Here is an 18,562-nt window from a genome sequence, read left to right on the forward strand (position 1 = left end):
TGGAGGATAGGGAGAGACTAAAAAGCATGTGCTCAGCAGTCCAATGACAAGAATACTTTCTCTGATACTGAATTTAGGATGTTTGTATCTAAATATTTCTCTGTGTTGTTAAATCCATCAGAACAATGTCAATTTAGGAGGAAGTGTTGTAGTGGATCAAAAGTTTCTGCTCTGCTGAAAAACAAATAGGCTCACATGACTGAATTTTATTTTACCTTTTAAGAAATGGCAGACTAGAGAAACTCTGGAGTTAAAAAAATCATATCAGCTGTAAAACACCCAGCTTTAAAAGCTCCCTTATCCTCAAACCAAAATTATTTGTGCAGTCTGAACACTGGCAGTTCTTAATACTGAGCTTTTAGCTGGCAACCTTACCATTTTTACAGCAATTATTCCAGTGCTAGAAAAGCACACACAGAGCAATGCCACAGCTTCACTGTAATTAAATTAAGAAGGAGTCCTTGGTTTTCTCTGCCCAGTCTGACCAACCTACGGTAATTTTAAACTTTCTCATGAAAATGCAGTTAAAACCCATCATCTGCTGTGGTGGGAAGACAGGCCAGCTATTGCAGCAAGTTCCCTGTTCAGAATCCCAGTGTGATGGCCTGGCTGCTGGGCTGTGCCCCTGCCAGGGATATTCCTGTGGGATCAGGTGTCCTGGCAGAGCAGGGCAGGATCCTCGCTAACCTGGCTCTGCAGTCGGAGCTGCTGCTCACTCTGCAGACACACAGTGGCTGTTTCCTCACAAGCACTTCCCAGCTGGAATCCACAGGATGCCTTCAGTGCCCTTGGCAGTGCAGTGCCTGCCTGCCAGCCCTCCAGCTGACGTACACACAGCCTGTGCTGACAGACCTGTCACACACTCCTTGAGGCAACTCTTACGTCTCTTGCTTTGCTCACTATTTTCCACTGCCTGGAAGGACATACTAATACTTTATGCTTACAGGAAATGTGGAAAGCTTTCTGAGCCCTTGTTATTCATTAATCTGGCAAGCTATTGCTGTATTAAGGTGATAAATGGGAAAACTGAGGCACAGAGCAATTAAATGACTGATCTATGACAAACACAGTAACCTGTGGACGAATCTGGAGTAAAAGTTATTTGAGTACTGAGTGTAAATAAGTTCAGCACCTCAGACAAACGTTAGTCTAAGAGAGGAAAAATTTCAGGAAAAGTGCTACTTCTTACTATAGATACCATCTGTGTATGTTTGGGCTGCCACCAAAGGAAAATGACCTTTGGTCCCTGAATATCTTTTACCCTGCTGTCTTTATCTGGCTGTTTCAAGTAGTTGTAAGACATTTTGTATTTGATTATCATCTAGAGGCTGTTAATTTGGCCCCATTTCTCCTTTCTGAGCTTTCACAGCTCATAAAAAGTCAGGTTGATTTTTACACCAACTAGATAGTACACTGATTCACCAGTCAGTCATGGCAAGACTCACTCCCTTTTGGTTGCCTAGAAAATAATTTCCCTACTTATCTGCCAGTAAAGATTATACTGCTCCACTGCAGTTTAGTGAGGTAAGCAGTATCTACCTGCAGTTTTTAGAGGACTGCAGAGAGAGAAAGCAACACAGAAAGGTGTCCATGCAGTGCTGATATCATTGCTGATGAAGGCAGCTTGTGTGCTTGCAGCAAGAGAGTGATTACAGATGAAAGTCTCCATCTCTCACTGTGCACCTTCTTTCCTTCCTTCAGCTGCTGATTCTCACCAGTTGAGATAGATTTATTTTTTCCCACATAGAACTGGTGAAGAGGACAAGAGGTAACAAGGAACTGAGAGAAAGAATGAAAAAAAAAAAAAGCTAGCAGATGTTATGCAAAAGCCCATATCTGTCAAATACAATTCTTAATGGAGTCTCTCTTTTCTTTTTAACAGATGCCCTAAAATGGGCTGTAGCCATGATGATGTAGAAGTATCAGATCTTGTACGAGATGAAATACTTAAAAGACTGATTGACAGTCAGAAAAAACAAAGCTGGTCAAGCCTGGACACGTGAGCTGGATATGCTACTGCCACAAAGAAAATTTGTTATTAAAGGTCCTGTGAGATAAGTTGCTGATTCTAAATAGGTTGTATAACTGATTGTTATGTGTTAAGTGTTTCATTTATAGGTAAATCATTGTTAAATGTTTCATTTATAGCCAAAGTTGAAGGTCTCTGCTGTTACTGAAAGCATTTTTTGAAGTCAGGAATATAAGGAAGTCCAGTTAAACTTGTTTAGGTTTTTTCTACCTTCCTGAATTTCTAAAAGCTTGCATTTGGTAAATAAAGTATGTTTTGCAGCATTTAAACTTCCTTTTCAGTGTGCTAGTTTCTTCAGCATATTAGAGATGCAGATCCTGCCAGCATTGATGAGTGCTTTGCTGGGTGTTGCAGATAGTTCTGTCACTGTCCCTGTAACTACTGGGCATGGTTGGAGTAGGGCACTGTGACCAAGGATTTTCAGTGCTTGGGACCATGCCCATGTTGTAACACAAACCTTGGAGATGAATTTGCAGAAAGTGTTGCACACTTATTCCTTGTTTGTGGCCACAGAGAACAACCACTCAGCTTTGAGGATTTGGCCTTGTTTTTTTATAATTTTGAACTCTCTTCCCTGACTTAGGCTTTTATTTTGATATTCAGAAGCATTTAATTCAGGCTTTTTTCATTTGGGAGCCCCAGAAGGCTTTACCTTAATATTGTAGGCTAGAAGACTACAATTATTTACAGAGGTATTCCAATAACTAAATTTCAGATAGTACAAATATATTGTAACCATATGCCTTGGATTGAAAAACAGTTAAATCTTTTTATATAAGCTTCAGATATCTATGCTTTTGGGCACAGATCCAGAAAAGAACTTAAACTTTGTGACACTATTTATTGCCTAAATTGATCTGAACACATCAGGCAGGTAAGGCATATATATACATGAATTAGAAATAGCCATAGGTAAAAGAAGCTGCCTTGGCAGTCAGATGACAATTATCTCTTGGCATATGTAAGCAGAAAATAGAGGTTTCTTTGTGCTTTGGGATCCTTAGTGGGCTAGATGGTGTTTTCCTATGTATTTTTTCTGAATCTACAATCTGACTTTTAATGTAAAATATAGCTGATGTACCCATGTGCTAAGGTTTCCACTCTGGGTTACTGTTTGCTAACAGCTCTCCTTTCACAGACCATTATTAACCCCAATTGCACTTAAGAGCACAAACCACTTCAAGCTGAAAATTGTTATTTTGTAATTGAAGAATATTAATCTGCAAGCTGATTTCATAGGTGAAAAAGAGAACTGAACCATTATTGCTTGCACTGGGCTTTTGTGTTCAAAACACTTCATGGGAATTGGCTGGCTAATTTTCATCATGTGGTCTAACCCTGAGGTCCATCCTTCCCCAGCTCTGCAGTGAGCGTGGGTGCTTCTGCCGTGGAAGCCGAGCTGAAAGGGACTGGGGGGTGGTTGAGCAGTATGTACCTGTTTGTATTTTTATGTATAAAATCTGGTCCCTTTTAAAATACCTCAGGGCTCAAACCTGTAGTTTTTAAGGCGGGTCACCCTTTTTCAGTTAAATACCACAAGGGAGGATGTTAACAATAGCATTTTTCAAAAAAAACAGGGAGGGGGAGGGAATGTCCTTTCTGTTTCATCTTTAAGATTGTGGTTAAATTTGTTCTTGAACCATTTCTAAGCAGAATATCAGAAACAGAAACTTGCATTGGTTAAATAAGCTCTGCAGTTTCTGGCAGAGGTGCATTAAGATTGTCCTCTTGGATCTAATTCAATCCCTAGTGATAACCAGCCTCCCAAGTTTTCAAATGCAAAGGTGTACATACATTTTCCATGCCCACAAGTGCTGCACCTCAAATTTAGTTTGTGTTGGTGTTTGAGTGTGCCTTCCAATAACACATAACATTATAAATGGTAAATTATACCCAGATTCCTACCAACAAACTGGTGGCAGCAGGTTTGGTTTGCTACCTGTGGCATTTGTACCAGTATAGCCTTGGATTGCTGCAGTTCCTGATAAGGTTCATTGCCCTCATGTTCCAGTGAGTAATGCTGTGAGGGAGATTGCTGTCTTGGTTACACCTTGTTGTCCTACGTGAAAAAGAGACTTGACCCATCACAGTGCTGCACTCAGCCTCTGTTAGCTAATCCACAGGTAATAAGGTGGACTGCCTGCTTAAGATGATGCAGCTGGGAGACAAAAACCAAACAAATCTGAAGCAATACTTTAAATGAAAAGAACAAATAGTCAAACAGTCACTTATGGCCACTCCAAGAGGAAAGGTATTTTTGGATGTTCATGTTCCTGCTTCAAACTACATCATCTTCCTTCTCTCCTTTGCTAGCCTGAGACAGGCAGTGTCAGTGAATCAGAGAAGCTGAACAGCAAGTGAAGTTCTGAAATCCTTCTTGGTTTCACCTGAAAGAGATGGCAGCACTGGCCTGCCCAGCTTTAATAACAATCACATCTGAGGTGAATAGGCATGTGTATTTAAATGGAGGTAGGTTTCTTTCTTTTATCAGCAGAGATGCCTCTTTTAAAATATGACCATGTTATCCAGGAAAAGACAGATACTTGTTCACTTGTGCCAGCGTTGCTGGTGAGAGTACTTGAGTTCCATTGGAATCAGTGATGCACCAAATAGATTCAAGTGCTAGAATGAACTGCCTGTGTTTACTGAAATCAATGGAGTTTTCACCAAAATGTTTGGCATTTCTGAATTTAAACTATATCATAGCACCCAAGGAATCCTAGAGTGATGAATGGTATTTTTTTTTTCTTTGAACTTGGAACTTGAGCCATCCTGCTGATTTTGTCATGGCCGGTTCTCTTCTGTTGCTTCTTACAAGTAATTTTCCTCCTTAAATGGAAAGATTCCAGGGTTGGCCATCAGCATCCATTGCAGCTGTCTCTTCTCTTAACTAGGTAGATGGACAGAGTGACCGTGGCAGCTGGGGAAGGCTTCTGTGCCTGTCAGCTCACCTGGTGCAAGATACAAACCACTACTGATTCACTGGGGTGGCTGCAGTTAATGGCAGCTCTTGGCTCCTTCATTTGCAAAGTTCAGGTGTGATCTCTCTGTTCCCACATGTCCCACATTTCCCCTAAACTCTACTCTGGGAAGAAGTAGCTTGAAAGAGTTAAAGAATAAAAATAAGTGCCTGTGATGAATAAGCTGTATGATCTGTATGATTCACATAGTGGAAACTCAACAGCAGTTAAACCTTCAAATCTTAATCTGCTTTGGCTATAAGATATCATATGTAAACAGGCATATGTTAACAGTTCACAGGGTAATTTGTGTCTCATTGTCTGACGTCAGAAATTTTGCAATGATATTTTAAAAAAGAAATTCAGAGGTCAGGTGTTTGTTTTTTATTTTCTTTTTCCCATAAGGTGTGCTTTACAAATGCAGCAAACCTCAGGGTAGCTGAGAAGGATCTGTCACTGAAAACTGGTGAGAATCTGTCTCTGCTAGAGAAGTTCCACGTAGTATTTTGAAGGTTTAAAGAAATGTCTAGGCAAATAGTGAATTAAGGGCAAGAGAGATCCACATACAACAGCTTTCAGTGGTACCCTGAGGCACAAGCCATTAACACTTGCTCACTTAAGCTTGCTCTCTCACTTGTACAGATTCTTCCTGTGAATTCTCCATTTTACAACTAGAGAGTCTGAAGTTTTCAAATCAGTGAAGCCATGATGAATAAAGATAAAAACTAATCAGGCAGGCATCTCATGGAAGATTTAGCACACTTGTGCTAAAATGAGTGCACATACCTCTGAATCAAGGACATATTCATCATTACTGCTCTGGAGCTGTGATCTTATTCATTCCAGAAGAATCAAAAAGACTAAGTCAGTGCTCCCTTGAGAAATACCCGGAGCAAAAGCAGGGGCTGCAGGAAGTGATACTGATGACTCAACAGCCAAGGCCAACACACTGCCTTATTTTAGACAATGTCCTCTTGGATACTCATGTTTCCTCATGAGTGGCTGATGACAAAGGTCTTACCTACCTGTGGTCACAAGTATACCTCATGACATTTTTCTCAAGAATAGCTCCAGTATTGTGGCCAGAACTAGCTTAGAATTCACTGTGCAACTTTATTAAGTTTCACTGCCATTTCGAGTGAATCTTAATCCTCACCTTCCCTAAAAATCTTCATGTATGGATCCTGCTGTGTCTGTTAACTAAACATTTGCCTAATGGATAGTGTTTTATTATACAGTGAAGAAGATGCACTTAGAAAAAGGCTTCGTGGAATGGAAAATGTAAGAATATCCCAAGGACAGGTCTTCCTTTCTGTTACTACAGCCAAAGCCTTAAGCTGATGGCTCCTCACTGCAGGTACTGATGGCAAATTCCAAGTCTTCCATAAATAATAATTTATTTGCTGGTCATAAAGTACTTATTGTTAATACATAATATTTCAAACACCTGACGTGGTCACAGAATGCTCAGAGGAGAATCCTGTGTGTAGGTGCCAGCAGATTCTAGGCTTCCAGCCAGTAACTATAAAGAGCAAAAACATTAGATTGATTGTTAAGCAAGTAAAATTCTGGAATGGGTGTACATCATCCAGTAGATACCCATGTATGTGCTTAGCCTCTTGATGCATGAATAATCACAGTGACTTGACAGGACTGCAGCAGTGTGCAGAAAACACTGTGTGTTTCATCATTTCAAAGCACTGCAGAAAAGGCTGTGGTGGGCTGAGAAGAGAGCCTGCCTCTCTTGCTTGTTCTGATGTTAGTCCAGACCCAAAGACAGAGTCTGAAAGCACGCACATGAATTGAATTGCATGGGAAGCTTACCAAAGGAAGTGTTTGCTTGTAAACTCAGTATGAATAGGATCTTCTCTGACCGCAAGGGAAACGGAGACACTCATTCACTGTCCGCTTGTGCAATCCACTTCTGAAGTAAAAACAGGATTTGAGGTCTAAAACCTGAACCTTCACACGTCTTCCAGGCAACAGAAGAAGCCTTCATGCTCTCCAGTTAGCGAAGGAACAAAGTCAGGAGGTGCTGCTCATAAGACTCCTTGGATTTGTTAAAAACAGGCTTATCAAAAGGGAATCATTGAGAGTTCTGAGCTACAGCAGCCCTGAGAGCAGCTTTTGTGTGGGCTTGAGGGGAGACATCTGAGCACCATTACACTGCACTGCTTTTGATGTCACTACGTGCTCGTCATGTGTTTTATATCTCAGCGGTGAATCTGCCGCCAAGTTCCACAGTGTCTGAGGATGGCTGTGGGTTATCACAGATGCTGCTTTGCTATAAAAAACATCACTTTTAGTTCTTTATCACCTGGCCATACGACTACTCTTTGAGCCCCATCTGTGCAGGGTAATTCTGTACACCATTAGATTATAGATGACATGCTGGTTTTATATTGTTGGCTTTCAATCTGGCAGTAGTTTAATTTTCATTACATGGCTTGAGATAACTTTTTAAATAAAGATACTGATTTTTCATCGTTTACCAATAGTTTAATATTAGCCAAAATATTTGTGTTCCTTGCCTTTCTCATCCGGGAACTAAAGTAAAGAACTTTTCATTTTTTTCTGTGGCAAGCAGCCAGTTTATTTATAAGTGCCCTAATCTAATAGAGATTTATTCAGTGTGTCCCATGAGACATACTGTCAAAGTTACCAGACCTGTCCCAAGCACTTGGGAAGTGGGGAGATGGTTACACAATTCTCATTGCCTCTGGCTGCTCTAGTTATAAAGGGTCAGAGAACTGGAGCAACAGTGATAATTTTGTGAGCATCTAAGGAAAAGCAGCTGCTCAGGTGAGTGTAAGCACTGGCTGAGGGCAAGGCAGGTAGATGCTTGAAAACCGTGTAACAAAAATTCCCTTAAATAAAATAAGAGAAATGGGAGGATCAATGCCTGAGCACCAGGAATTCTGGATTCTTCAGTCTTCATCTCACAGATGCACTAAGCTGCTTGTCTGTTTAAAAAAAGAGAAAAAATATATGAAGAGCAATATTCACCTTGCCAGATTCCTGGCAAATCTGTGCTATATAAGACCTTTCCCTCTGCTAGGATGCGCCCATTTTGTGATACACATCCCACAGGCTCTTTTTTCTGCTGCAGTCCCAGATCCTTGCCTAGCAGCTGGGACTCCAGAAGTGAGGAGACAGCTAGCAGTCCTGCTTGCTTTGACTGGCCTTTTCCAAGGCAGGATCTACTTTTTGTAACGATTCTGCAATGTCCTTTGACTGAGAGCTCCTCAGACTTTGCGAGTGTTGGGAAGGTGCCAACACTTGCACACTGTTATCCTTTGCCAGGCATGATGCCTCCTGAACTCTGCTTCCAAAGGTCATCCCTGCCCACCTCACAGGTACCAAGTCCCTTTGGAACACCTGAGTGCTGGTTCCTTGTATTCTGCTGGCTCACAGCAGTTTATTTTTTCTGGCACTTGGATAGCAGGACTCATCCACAGAGTCAATGTTTTATCCCAGCATTAGGTCTGTAATTGTGCACTGATCTGTGCTCCCCAATGATTTTCAGTGCTGTCCACTGGAGATGTGTAACATTGCCCTGGTTCATTTTGAAGGGCTGTAAAGCCATTCAGGCTCAAATTCACCACAGGCACAACTGAGGATTGCCATGACAGAATTCATCACACATGCTAAGCAGGCAGAGCCTGAAAAGTCTTTTTTGGGGAAGGGGGAGATGGAATGATGAAGGCTTATGTAGGGAATAGAAAGAAGACCCCAAAAGACAGGTTTCGATTTCTGGAGGAGACTAGTGCAGGAGATAAGCCTGCATGCTTAAAAGCCAGTGGTGTGATGAAAACAAACACAAGGCTGCTGTGTCAAATGTGGTAGCTCCATTTTCTGCAAAAATCTTATAATACTGAAATGTTGCAACAGTTTTTCACAAATCTCTTCCTGGAATTCTTCCTGTTCTCAGCACTGGTTCCTAACCACACCAGGGCTGCATGCAAGCACTGGCAGAGATGGGCAAGGAGGACAAGTTTCAGCCCTTTGAGAAAGACCAAAAGAACATGAAGAACATGCCATGTAGGTCATCAGACAACATCCTTGGCATCCCTTTTTTTTTTTTTTTAATTCTTAATTTTTGCATTTTGGGGATTAGCCAAAATTAGAAAAACCAGAAAATCAAAGTGGGAATCCCTTCTCTGCTCTACATCTTGAAATGAATTTGGTGAGGATTGAGGGGAATCTGGATGTGGACCTTTTCCTATATTCTGTACCCAAAACATAATACTAACTTGAGTAATAATTGCTACTATATGTTAAGCCACGGCATTAAGGCTTTGAGTACTGAAAGCATGCCAGGCATTTTAAAGAAGAAACAAAGGTTTCCTTCTGTCAAGAACTTCACTCATTTTTCATAGACCTGGGAGATTTAAGCTTTGGTTTGTCTCAGTCACATGTAGACAGTCAACTGTAGTTCAGCATATACAGTCAGCTAGAAGAGGGCACCCACCAGTGCTTCTGGGATGAATGCCCCAGGAGTTATCTTTTCCTGGCCTTTGGGAACTGCTCACCCAGTTTTAGGGCTCCAGTTAGCAGGGACGGACATACAGAGCATGAAATTGCTGGAATCCCTGTGAGGAAAGGCTGCCCAGGCACCAGGAGAATGTGGCAGGACTGTGAGGTACAATGCTGTGTGTACTCTGCTCTCCTCACATGCCAGGTGGGTTTGGGGGAGCCAGGATGACAAGAGGTGCTTTTTTCCCTTCCTCAGGAGCAGTGGGTACCATCTCCCATTTGGCTGCCAGTAGCTCGAGCCAAGCCCTGTGCTCAGGTGCCACTGTGTCCCCATGGTGTGGACCTCGAGGTTCTAGATGGATGGGAGGCTGGGCAGGTGAAGGACCCAACTTCCAACAATGTATGCAGCAGATCCTTGGTACAGCCTCTCCTCAGCAGGGACAGTGATCTGACACAGGAGCTGAGATGGACGGATCTTTGGGAGGGTGGGAACACTTGACACCTTCATTCCTGCTCACACTGCATCTCAGTTCTGAAAGAGCTACAGGGGACACCGGCACACACTACTAATGCCCATGAGAACTTTATGCAGGTCCATTGCTGTTTTGTGTGCACCCATTTGTTTTTGTCTGCACCCTTTCCCTGTCCCCAAAGGTACTGATACCCTTCCCCCCCACCCTGCACCTTCTGCTGTCTCAGATGGAGGAAGCAGCCCACACATGTGGCATCCTACCAGCTAAATTCACCCAGCAGCAGCATTCCAATCATTAAACTTCCAGGAAGGGAAAGTAAAACAAAAGGTCTGATAGATACTTGCATGTCTTTTACCTATAAAGAGGAACCAAATAAAATAGCGTGCTTTGAGAGTTGTGGTGAATCACTCAAAAACAATCTGCAGGCATTAATGGAATTTTATTTCTGGGAAAAAAAAAAAAAAGAAAGAAAGAAATGCAGGCCCTGGGATATCCCTTTATGGCATATGAGTTTTATGTTTAAATGCATTAATGGGACTGCTATTCTATGAGTCATCCCGCACAAGAGTTTCATGTGTTTCTTAAAATACACTAGAAGTAGCTGAAGGCATGCATGGGTTTGCTGTGCAGTTATCTATCAGGAATCTGAGCAAATACCTGCACACGTGGCATCACAGGCTTCAGAGCTGGGTGTCCCATCCTCACTCAGCCCTCTCTGCCTCTTGCACAGACCCGGGCTGGGGAAACCAAAACAGAGGAGGAGTTGATCCTACTGAATAACAAAACGCAGGGTCCCTGTGTTAATATTAGCAGAGCTTCAGCACTAAATTACAGAAAATTTGCATATATAAAACCAGAAAACTGGAGAGTTTTTCTTCTGAAGCATTCTTGTCAAAACTATAGCAGGGTTTGTTTTTTTTTTCCCCAGGGATGAAAATGATTTGTTGTCTGGTTTTGTCTCCTTTTTTTTTTTTTTTTTCCTTCTCCATTTACTCCCAGTCCGGGCTGTAAGTCCATTTACTACTCCTTTAAAGCCATGCTATTGAGCTGTGTACAGCTCCTCTCAGTCTGCTCCTCGCAGGTCACTGCAGCTGCTGGCGGCTGCCTGACTCTCCGAGCTATTCCTTTTTCGGACAGCAGATATAGTTTTAACATGGGAAACACCCAGTGCCAAGTATTTCTGATGGTGCACGTTACGTCTACGCTTATGAGTAAACGCTTATGCTCACACAACAGCGCTGTGATGCAAACCTTGGGGTGAGGGATGGTTGTTTAGTGATTAGTGAAAAGTAAGGACTGGGGCTGGGAACCTGCAATTGTATGGACGAGAAGATCCTGGAAAGGAAGGTGGCCTCGCTTTCTCGACATAATTATTTAAGGTCGAAGGGGGGGGGGGCGCTCTCCGCCGCCCCCTTCAAGTCCCGCGGCGGCTCCGCGGCCGCCCCGCCCGGCGGGCCCGGGGCGCAGAGAGCAGCGGGCGGAGCGGAGCGGGCGTGTCCCAGCCTCCCTCCTCCCATTTCCCCGTGCGTCAGGGCCGGGAGGAGGAGGAGAATCACCTTTTTTTTTTTAAATTTTTTTTAAAAGCCTCCAACTACTTTAGCGCGGACTCGGCAGCAGATGGTGGACACGGCCCGAGGTTTCGGCGGGGAGAGCGAAGGGATGCGCCCAGCGCGCAGCGCCCGCCTGTAGCTCCGCGCCCGCTCCGCTCCCCCCATGAGCCGCCCCGCGTCCCTGCTGCCGGCCGCCCGCTGCCGCAGCGCCCCGGCCAAGCGCCTGCAGCCCCTGCACGACGGCCCCGCCGAGGAAGCGCCGGCCGCCAAGTGCCCTCGGCTCGCCGAATGCGGCCCCCCGGACTGCCTGAGCGCTCCCGGCTCGCCGTGTGCCCCCGCTTCTCCCGCCGGCGGCGGCGGCGCGGCGGGTCCCAGCCTGATCGCCTCGTACCTGCTGCTGCCGCTGGCCGAGCGGGAGCAGGTGTCCCGGGCGCTGAGCGTCAGCTCGGGCCGGGAGCTGCGCTGCAAGGTGAGCGGGACCGCGCGGGTGGGGAGCGGGTCCTGCCGGCCCGGGGACAGCCCTGCCCGAACATCCTTCCTCCCGCTGCTTCACGGCCGGGAACGCCCGGCCAGCCCCCGGCGGCTTTTGCACGCCCTGCCAGTGAGCCGGGACTCCGGCTTACCTCGGAGCGCCTTCCTCCCAGAAGCTGTGGGAATGGTGGTTTGTTTTAGTTTCCCCCTCAGCCTTTCAATGCACAACGAACAGGAAAGGTCTCGGTAGCCGCTCCTGCCGGTCTTGCCGAGCCCTGGCTCCCCTCCAGCTCTCTCGTCATTGTTTGGGGAGAGTTGCTACGCGAGCGGCAGCTTTCAACGCCCTTGAGAATGAATTTGGGTTTAATTTCCTCTATACAGGTGTTCCCCCTCAAACACTACCAGGACAAGATCCGACCTTACATTCAGCTGCCGTCACACAGAAACATCACCGGGGTTGTGGAAGTCATTCTCGGGGACACCAAGGCCTATGTGTTCTTTGAAAAGGACTTTGGGGACATGCACTCCTACGTGAGGAGCTGCAAGAGGCTGAGGGAAGAGGAGGCTGCCCGGCTGTTCAAGCAGATTGTCTCCGCTGTAGCTCACTGCCACCAGTCAGCCATCGTACTTGGTGACCTCAAGCTCAGGAAATTTGTCTTCTCTAATGAAGAAAGGTAAGTGGCTGTCAGCAGCCAGCCCTGGGGTGAGTGGGGAGGGAGGAATGCCACATCCAGAGACACAAAAAGCGTCCCAGGGAGTGGAAACAGCCCCGTCAGCCGGGCATCACCTGCGAGCAATCCGAGTAGGTCCTCATCACGTGTGTGTAGTAGGTCACGGATCTAACCGGGGCGCGCTCCCTCTTAGATCTTGACTGATGAAAGGGAGGAAGCTCGCCGGGAGCTTCCTCTTATTCAGCAGAAGTTCAGTGAAACCCGCTGGCAGACAAAGGGATGATAGTTCAGATGCTCGTTAGCGCCAGAAGATGTCATGTGTGCCACTCATTCAGTGTCAAATGAATAAAAGGCAGAGAGGGAGAGGGGGGAGGCTGAGGTGTTGTACTGGCGGGAGGAAGCAGCCCAGCTGGGGGAGCAGGAGATGTGAGGAGCTGGAGCTCTGGTCCCTCCTCGGGAGAGCTGCCTTGTGACCGACGCTGGAGCCCCAGCACTTGGGCAGGGTCTCCTTGCTGAACCACTCTGCTGATGAGAGTGATGCTGCTGAACCTTTCGAGGCTTTTATCTCCCCTCCGCTGCCGTGCTTCCCATGCCCCCCGTGCCGGTGGATCGTGGGCACACACAGGAGGGAAGGTGGGACATGGTTATATAATGCTTTGGGAATCCTGCATCAAAGAAAATCACTTTAGTAAAACTTAGCCTAAAGCCGAGGTTCATAGAGGAGATCATAGAATCTAGTTGTTAAATTTAGATTAGGGAAATAATTCAGTATTCCCCTGGAGTGTTTGCTGCTCTTGCAGTGCTTCACCACACGTGGCAGAGTCAGAAATACAGCAAAACTGACTCTGGATTAGCTGCTTATCCCAAGGAATGTTAAAAAACCAAGTAAAAGCTGCAATGGAGTTGTGCTTAATATCATAAAAATGTACAGTGATACTACTGATACGAAAGAAAAGGGATTTTGTTATGTTAAACTGGGCAAATGATTCTTCAGCATATCTTTTACAAATGTGATAAGAAAATTAACCAGCACTGCCCCTCTGAAACAGCCATATGTTGACACGTAAAGAAAGCTATTCCTTTGAAGGAAACTATTGCAGCTTTTCCCTCCCATAAGAAGATGAAACATTTGTTGAAATGTTACGTTGCTTACAGTCTCGCTCATTTGGAAATAACGTGTTGCACAGGCGATGTCATGTGCATCACATTTGGCAAGAAGAGGGTTAAGCAATGGCAGGCGACGCGGGCTCTGCACAGGTGCAGTTTCAGGGCTCCCGCAGCCAATCCCGGGCCCACGGTTCTCGTTGAGTCATATTTTCCGTTTGCAGAACCAATGGGTATTTGCCGAGGTCAGGCTGAGGACAGGCTGAAGCCAACATATCTACACCCCAGCAGGCTGCCAGGCAGTGCAGAGCCCTTCCAGGGCTGCCTGGTGGCTTCCTTGCCGACGGGGAGCTCCCCTTACCCTCCGAAATAGGAGGTTGGGGTGGACCCATCTCCACCTGGAGATGGTGAGTGTGGTGATACGCTCCAAAAATAAAAAGAATAAATTACAAACTAAAATGAAAAAAAAAAAAAAAGCTTAGGGAAGGCAATGATCCTCACCAGTGCAGAGGGGAGCTGGGCTTTGTGGTTTGTGGAGTCGCACAGCTGGATGCTGTTTGCTCAAAGCCTGAACGGCACACAGTGGCTGCAAAGTGCCATGTCACCAATTAACCCCCTGCAGTGGCACTGCAACCTGCGTGGGTAGCGGAGACTCGGTGTTCCTCAAGAGTCCTCTGTGTTGTTAAAATCTCCAGTTAATAAAAAAAACATGAGTGTCACTGAATGCTGGCCCGATGCACACAGCAGCACTTCCATTACACATTCCTGGGCGTCTGGGCAACTTCTCTGCTGCAAGTTGAGGTGTTTCCTTTCCCAGTGCCAATGCAAGAGAGAATGGGGCCATGGCAGGGGCTTGCTGTGCTTGCTCATGACTGCTGTTGCTATTTCTCACCTGTGGCTTCCTCTCCTGCCCTCCCTAGGACTCAGCTGCGTCTGGAGAGCCTGGAAGACACACACATCATCAAGGGTGAAGACGATGCACTCTCAGACAAGCACGGCTGCCCGGCATACGTCAGCCCTGAGATCCTAAACACGACGGGGACTTACTCTGGAAAATCGGCCGATGTGTGGAGTTTGGGAGTGATGCTTTATACCCTGCTGGTGGGACGCTATCCCTTCCATGACTCGGACCCTAGCACTCTGTTTTCCAAAATCCGGCGTGGACAGTTCTGTATTCCTGACCACGTCTCCCCCAAAGCCCGCTGCCTCATCCGCAGCCTCCTGCGGCGGGAGCCTTCCGAAAGACTCACTGCTCCAGAGATCTTGCTTCACCCTTGGTTTGAGGCAGTCATGGAGCCTGGATATACAGACCAGGAGACGGGAGCTTCAGATCAGATTGTCCCAGAATATCATGGAGACAGTGATGATATCAGTTCCTTCTTCTGCTAACCCCGAAATCTCAAAAACCTCGTCGGTTCTTACCTCCGGCATCTTTGTAGGGTTTCATTTTCCCAGTTCTGCAAACTCAACTGCATCTTAAAGTGCCAGTATGGTCAGAAAAGTGACCTTGTCTAAATGAATGCCACCCTGGAGGTCTCCACTCCCTAAGTGTACTCAGAGTTCCATCCTCTTGCTCTGCTGGTTGGTCCCACCAGCCCCGGAGGACTTGTGCAGCCTTGTGAGAACTGTCTGGCTCTTCTGCCTCCCGCATCCTCCTCTGCTGTAACTGGTCACGTCTTGGCTGCAGAGTCTTACGTCTGGCAAGGTGTGGGATGGAAAGGCAACTCCTTCTGCTTTCCTGCAGCGGCTGCAGAGGTGTGGAGCCCTGGCCAGGATGTGCAGGGGCAGAGGGGCACATGGCGCACCTCTGCCTGAACAAATGTGACAGAAATGGTTAAAAGGGGAATCGCCTTGGCGTGCCCCAGCAGCCAGCTCGCCAAGCAGCTCTCTGACTGTAAGCACCCGTTAATGAGGGAAGGAGGTCTTCACCCACCACGGCCAGCTCTCTGCTTGTGCTGCTCCTCCAGCTGATCCTGCTTTCAGAGGTGTGAAGCTCCTAGATCCACCCATAAGACAAATCACTGCTGTGGCTCTTTCTGAAGCAGAAACCAGTGGATCTCCCAGCTGGATCCCTTCTGATTCCATTTGCTGTCCAGGAAAGCATTTTAAATAGACTTAAGCCTCGTGTTACCACAGTGTAGCCTATATAACTTAATGCCCTCAGCGAGCTAGTCAAGTAGCAGGTCTCGTTAACTCCCGAGTGCCAAAACGTATCCGTTTACCAAACCGTAACACTATCGGCTGGGGCACCTTCCCCTGGAAAGGATAAGGGGTGTCTTGTACAGTACCTGTAAACATGGCCATGTTTTTCAACCGGCTTAACTCTTGAAAATAACACATCACCTCCTCTTTCCCCCTCCACCCCCACAAAAAGTTAGTCTTAAGAGCAAAATCTCTGTACACCCTTAGTTGATTATTCAGGTATGCTGTTTGCCTCCAGCTTCCCCCGCCTTTTTTTTTTTAATTTTTAAAGTTTTGTTTTTATTTTGCATGATTATTCATAGTCTTTCCAATATGTGTGAATAATGAATATATCTGAATCATTAGCTTCCTGGGTTGGGGGTAAGTAAACCTTAGTCCTGCCTAAGATTTCTGCTTAGTTTCACATGTGTCCAGTGGTTTATGCAGAGATGTCCATTCACCTTAGGCAAGAGTGTGGCTTCTAAAATGGCCGTGAGGTGGGTGATGCACGTTCCCAACACCACCCAGTTCGAGTGAAGTCATTTTAAGGGTTAACCCTGGCAAGCTGCAGTCCCACCACCCGTTGCAAGAATACCATGTATACCTCATGGACTGTGTACTTTGTACATACCTTACTGTTTGGGGTTTTGTTTTCTTGTTTTGTTGTACTTTGTCTTAATAAGAGGTGTCGAAGAGCAGTTCAATGTGAATTATTGTTGGCAATACTAACTTGACAGAATCATGAGCATTAAGAGCAGAGCGCTCCAGCTCTCCGTTGCACTAAACCTCTCATGATTGCTTGACATTTGTATCTGTGATACAGTTTAACCCTTCTATGAAAAACAGTACATTTGTATATATTGGTAGAAAATTCTGCCAGAAAAGCTAAAAACACTATGTCCAATTTGTACATATGTATATGTCTGTGGAAACCTGGATGATAAAGTCTGACTTGTAGAAAGTTTTAATAAACTTGGTTTCATAATGTTTGTCCCCAATTCTTGTGGTGTCTCAAGAGGAATGCAGCTCAGTGTGTCTGGTTTAATCTGAGAAAATGGGGTTTGGCCTAAGAGACTATCAGCTCCTCTATGGTCTGTATATGCATTCCATCATGCCTTAGCCTGAGCTCCCTGAACTCAGCCTGGGATTGAATCCCCAGGGAGAGGGGGGACAGGGGATGGATCCTGCCTCTTGTGAGGTGGAAAGCGCTTGGGATGTCCCCATGGTTATGTGAAATGGATTATGCTACTCCTCTGATAAACAAGGGAGATAGGAGTTAGAGCTCTGCCTCTGAATTTTAGAAACCCTCTTGCCTTTCAGCCCATGCATTTGTTTCCCTCTGTGCCCTGTGAGCAGAAGATGCTGTGGCACATCAGGGCTGTCATCCTGCACCTGTGTGCCTGGCAATGTGATGCTTCAGCCGGTGGAAAATCCGATCTCAGATGTCTAAAAGTGAGCAACCAGAAGGAGAGGCAGTAACCAAGAGCATTGGTGTTACAGGGAGCTACAGCTCGTGGGCAGAGGCTTGACCCTGCTGCTGGGAGGCAGCACGGTGCTCTCATTAAAACCAAGGGAAGGATTATTAGAGCTGCTTTTCTTTGTGGTGAGAAGAGAGAAGTATAAATAGCTGCAGTATCAAGGTTAGAGAATGTGCTTTCCTGAAAGAGATCAAGCCACCCTTGCAATCCACCCGGAGCGGTGAGATCATCGCTCACAAGTGGAAAGGAGGAGGAAGAGAGTCTTGATTTTTATTTATACTTTGCCTCATGTTTAACTTTGTCCTTTTGCTTGAAATCTGTTTAGTGGAGCAACTGCTTCTAGGCAGCTCCTTGAGCAGGAGCAACTTTAAAAGCAGCTTTTACTTTTAGAAGGGGAGTGGAAAGTGAAAAGGAGGGAAAAGGGACCTGGTCAGTGATAAAGCAAAGTGCGCTGACTCTCATGAGTTACCTTGACTCCCACTCTGTGAAGCCAGTGATCTGTGCAGTAAGCATATTTTCTTAGCACTTGCTGAGTGAATGTCAGACACCAAAATATCTCAAGTTACTTTACTGATGTCATTCTTGCAAGACTTGTAAAAATATGCACACTGCATAGCCTGGCTGATTAAATTACCCCCTGCCCTACCATGCTTTCAGGCTTGGACAGGAGCCCTGATGCATCCTTTCAAAACAGCTGCAGGAGGTTTGTATTTAAGTGAAACCTCAAAAACTTTCAAAAAAACTTTTTTCTCCCCCTTGCAGTTAAGTCACCCTCAGTAGGTGAACGTGTAGGTCATCCCGTGACTTTGTTTCACATGAGCTGTGCTGCAGAGCAATTAAAATAAACGCCAAATTGTAGTAACATCTGCAAACAGCCTCTGTATTGCTTTAGGGATTATAATGCAATATCCGTTTGTACAGCAGAATAAATTGCTATTGCTTCGTTACCCCATCGTTTGTATTATTGTATACAAAGTTTCAGAACGTGTTGAAAGAACCAGCATATTAAGTGATTAAACTTTTGATGGTGGGTGTGAGAACTTTGATTTATGCAATGCACACATTTCTTTTTGAGAGAGTCATAGTTTGTCTATTTTTAAATGGTCCTTTTGGCTGAGGACCACATGAATCTCTTAGGTATTTTGCAGACCTGGTCACCATTTTCACCT

At 45.6% G+C, this 18,562-nt stretch overlaps 2 protein-coding genes across 3 annotated transcripts in view; both read left to right on the forward strand.

Moving 5' to 3' along the window:
• NSMCE2 (NSE2 (MMS21) homolog, SMC5-SMC6 complex SUMO ligase) overlaps positions 1–10,426 on the forward strand; it is a 132,203-nt gene extending 121,777 nt beyond the window's left edge. For both annotated transcript variants that reach the window (XM_005479591.4, XM_074556920.1), the window contains one exon: positions 1,883–10,426. In XM_005479591.4, coding sequence (XP_005479648.3) covers positions 1,883–2,003 — 121 coding nt within the window. In that variant the 3' untranslated portion in view covers positions 2,004–10,426. The remainder of the gene's footprint in view (positions 1–1,882) is intronic.
• Positions 4,359–18,338, forward strand: TRIB1 (tribbles pseudokinase 1). The gene is made up of 4 exons (XM_014275873.3): positions 4,359–4,498; positions 11,523–11,957; positions 12,341–12,633; positions 14,655–18,338. The coding sequence occupies exons 2-4, from the start codon at positions 11,652–11,654 to the stop codon at positions 15,121–15,123; spliced, it is 1,068 nt and encodes a 355-aa protein (XP_014131348.1). The 5' UTR covers positions 4,359–4,498; positions 11,523–11,651; the 3' UTR covers positions 15,124–18,338.
• The last annotated feature ends 224 nt before the right edge of the window (positions 18,339–18,562 follow it).

This window comes from Zonotrichia albicollis, chromosome 1, assembly GCF_047830755.1.
Source record: "Zonotrichia albicollis isolate bZonAlb1 chromosome 1, bZonAlb1.hap1, whole genome shotgun sequence".
NCBI lineage: Eukaryota > Metazoa > Chordata > Aves > Passeriformes > Passerellidae > Zonotrichia > Zonotrichia albicollis.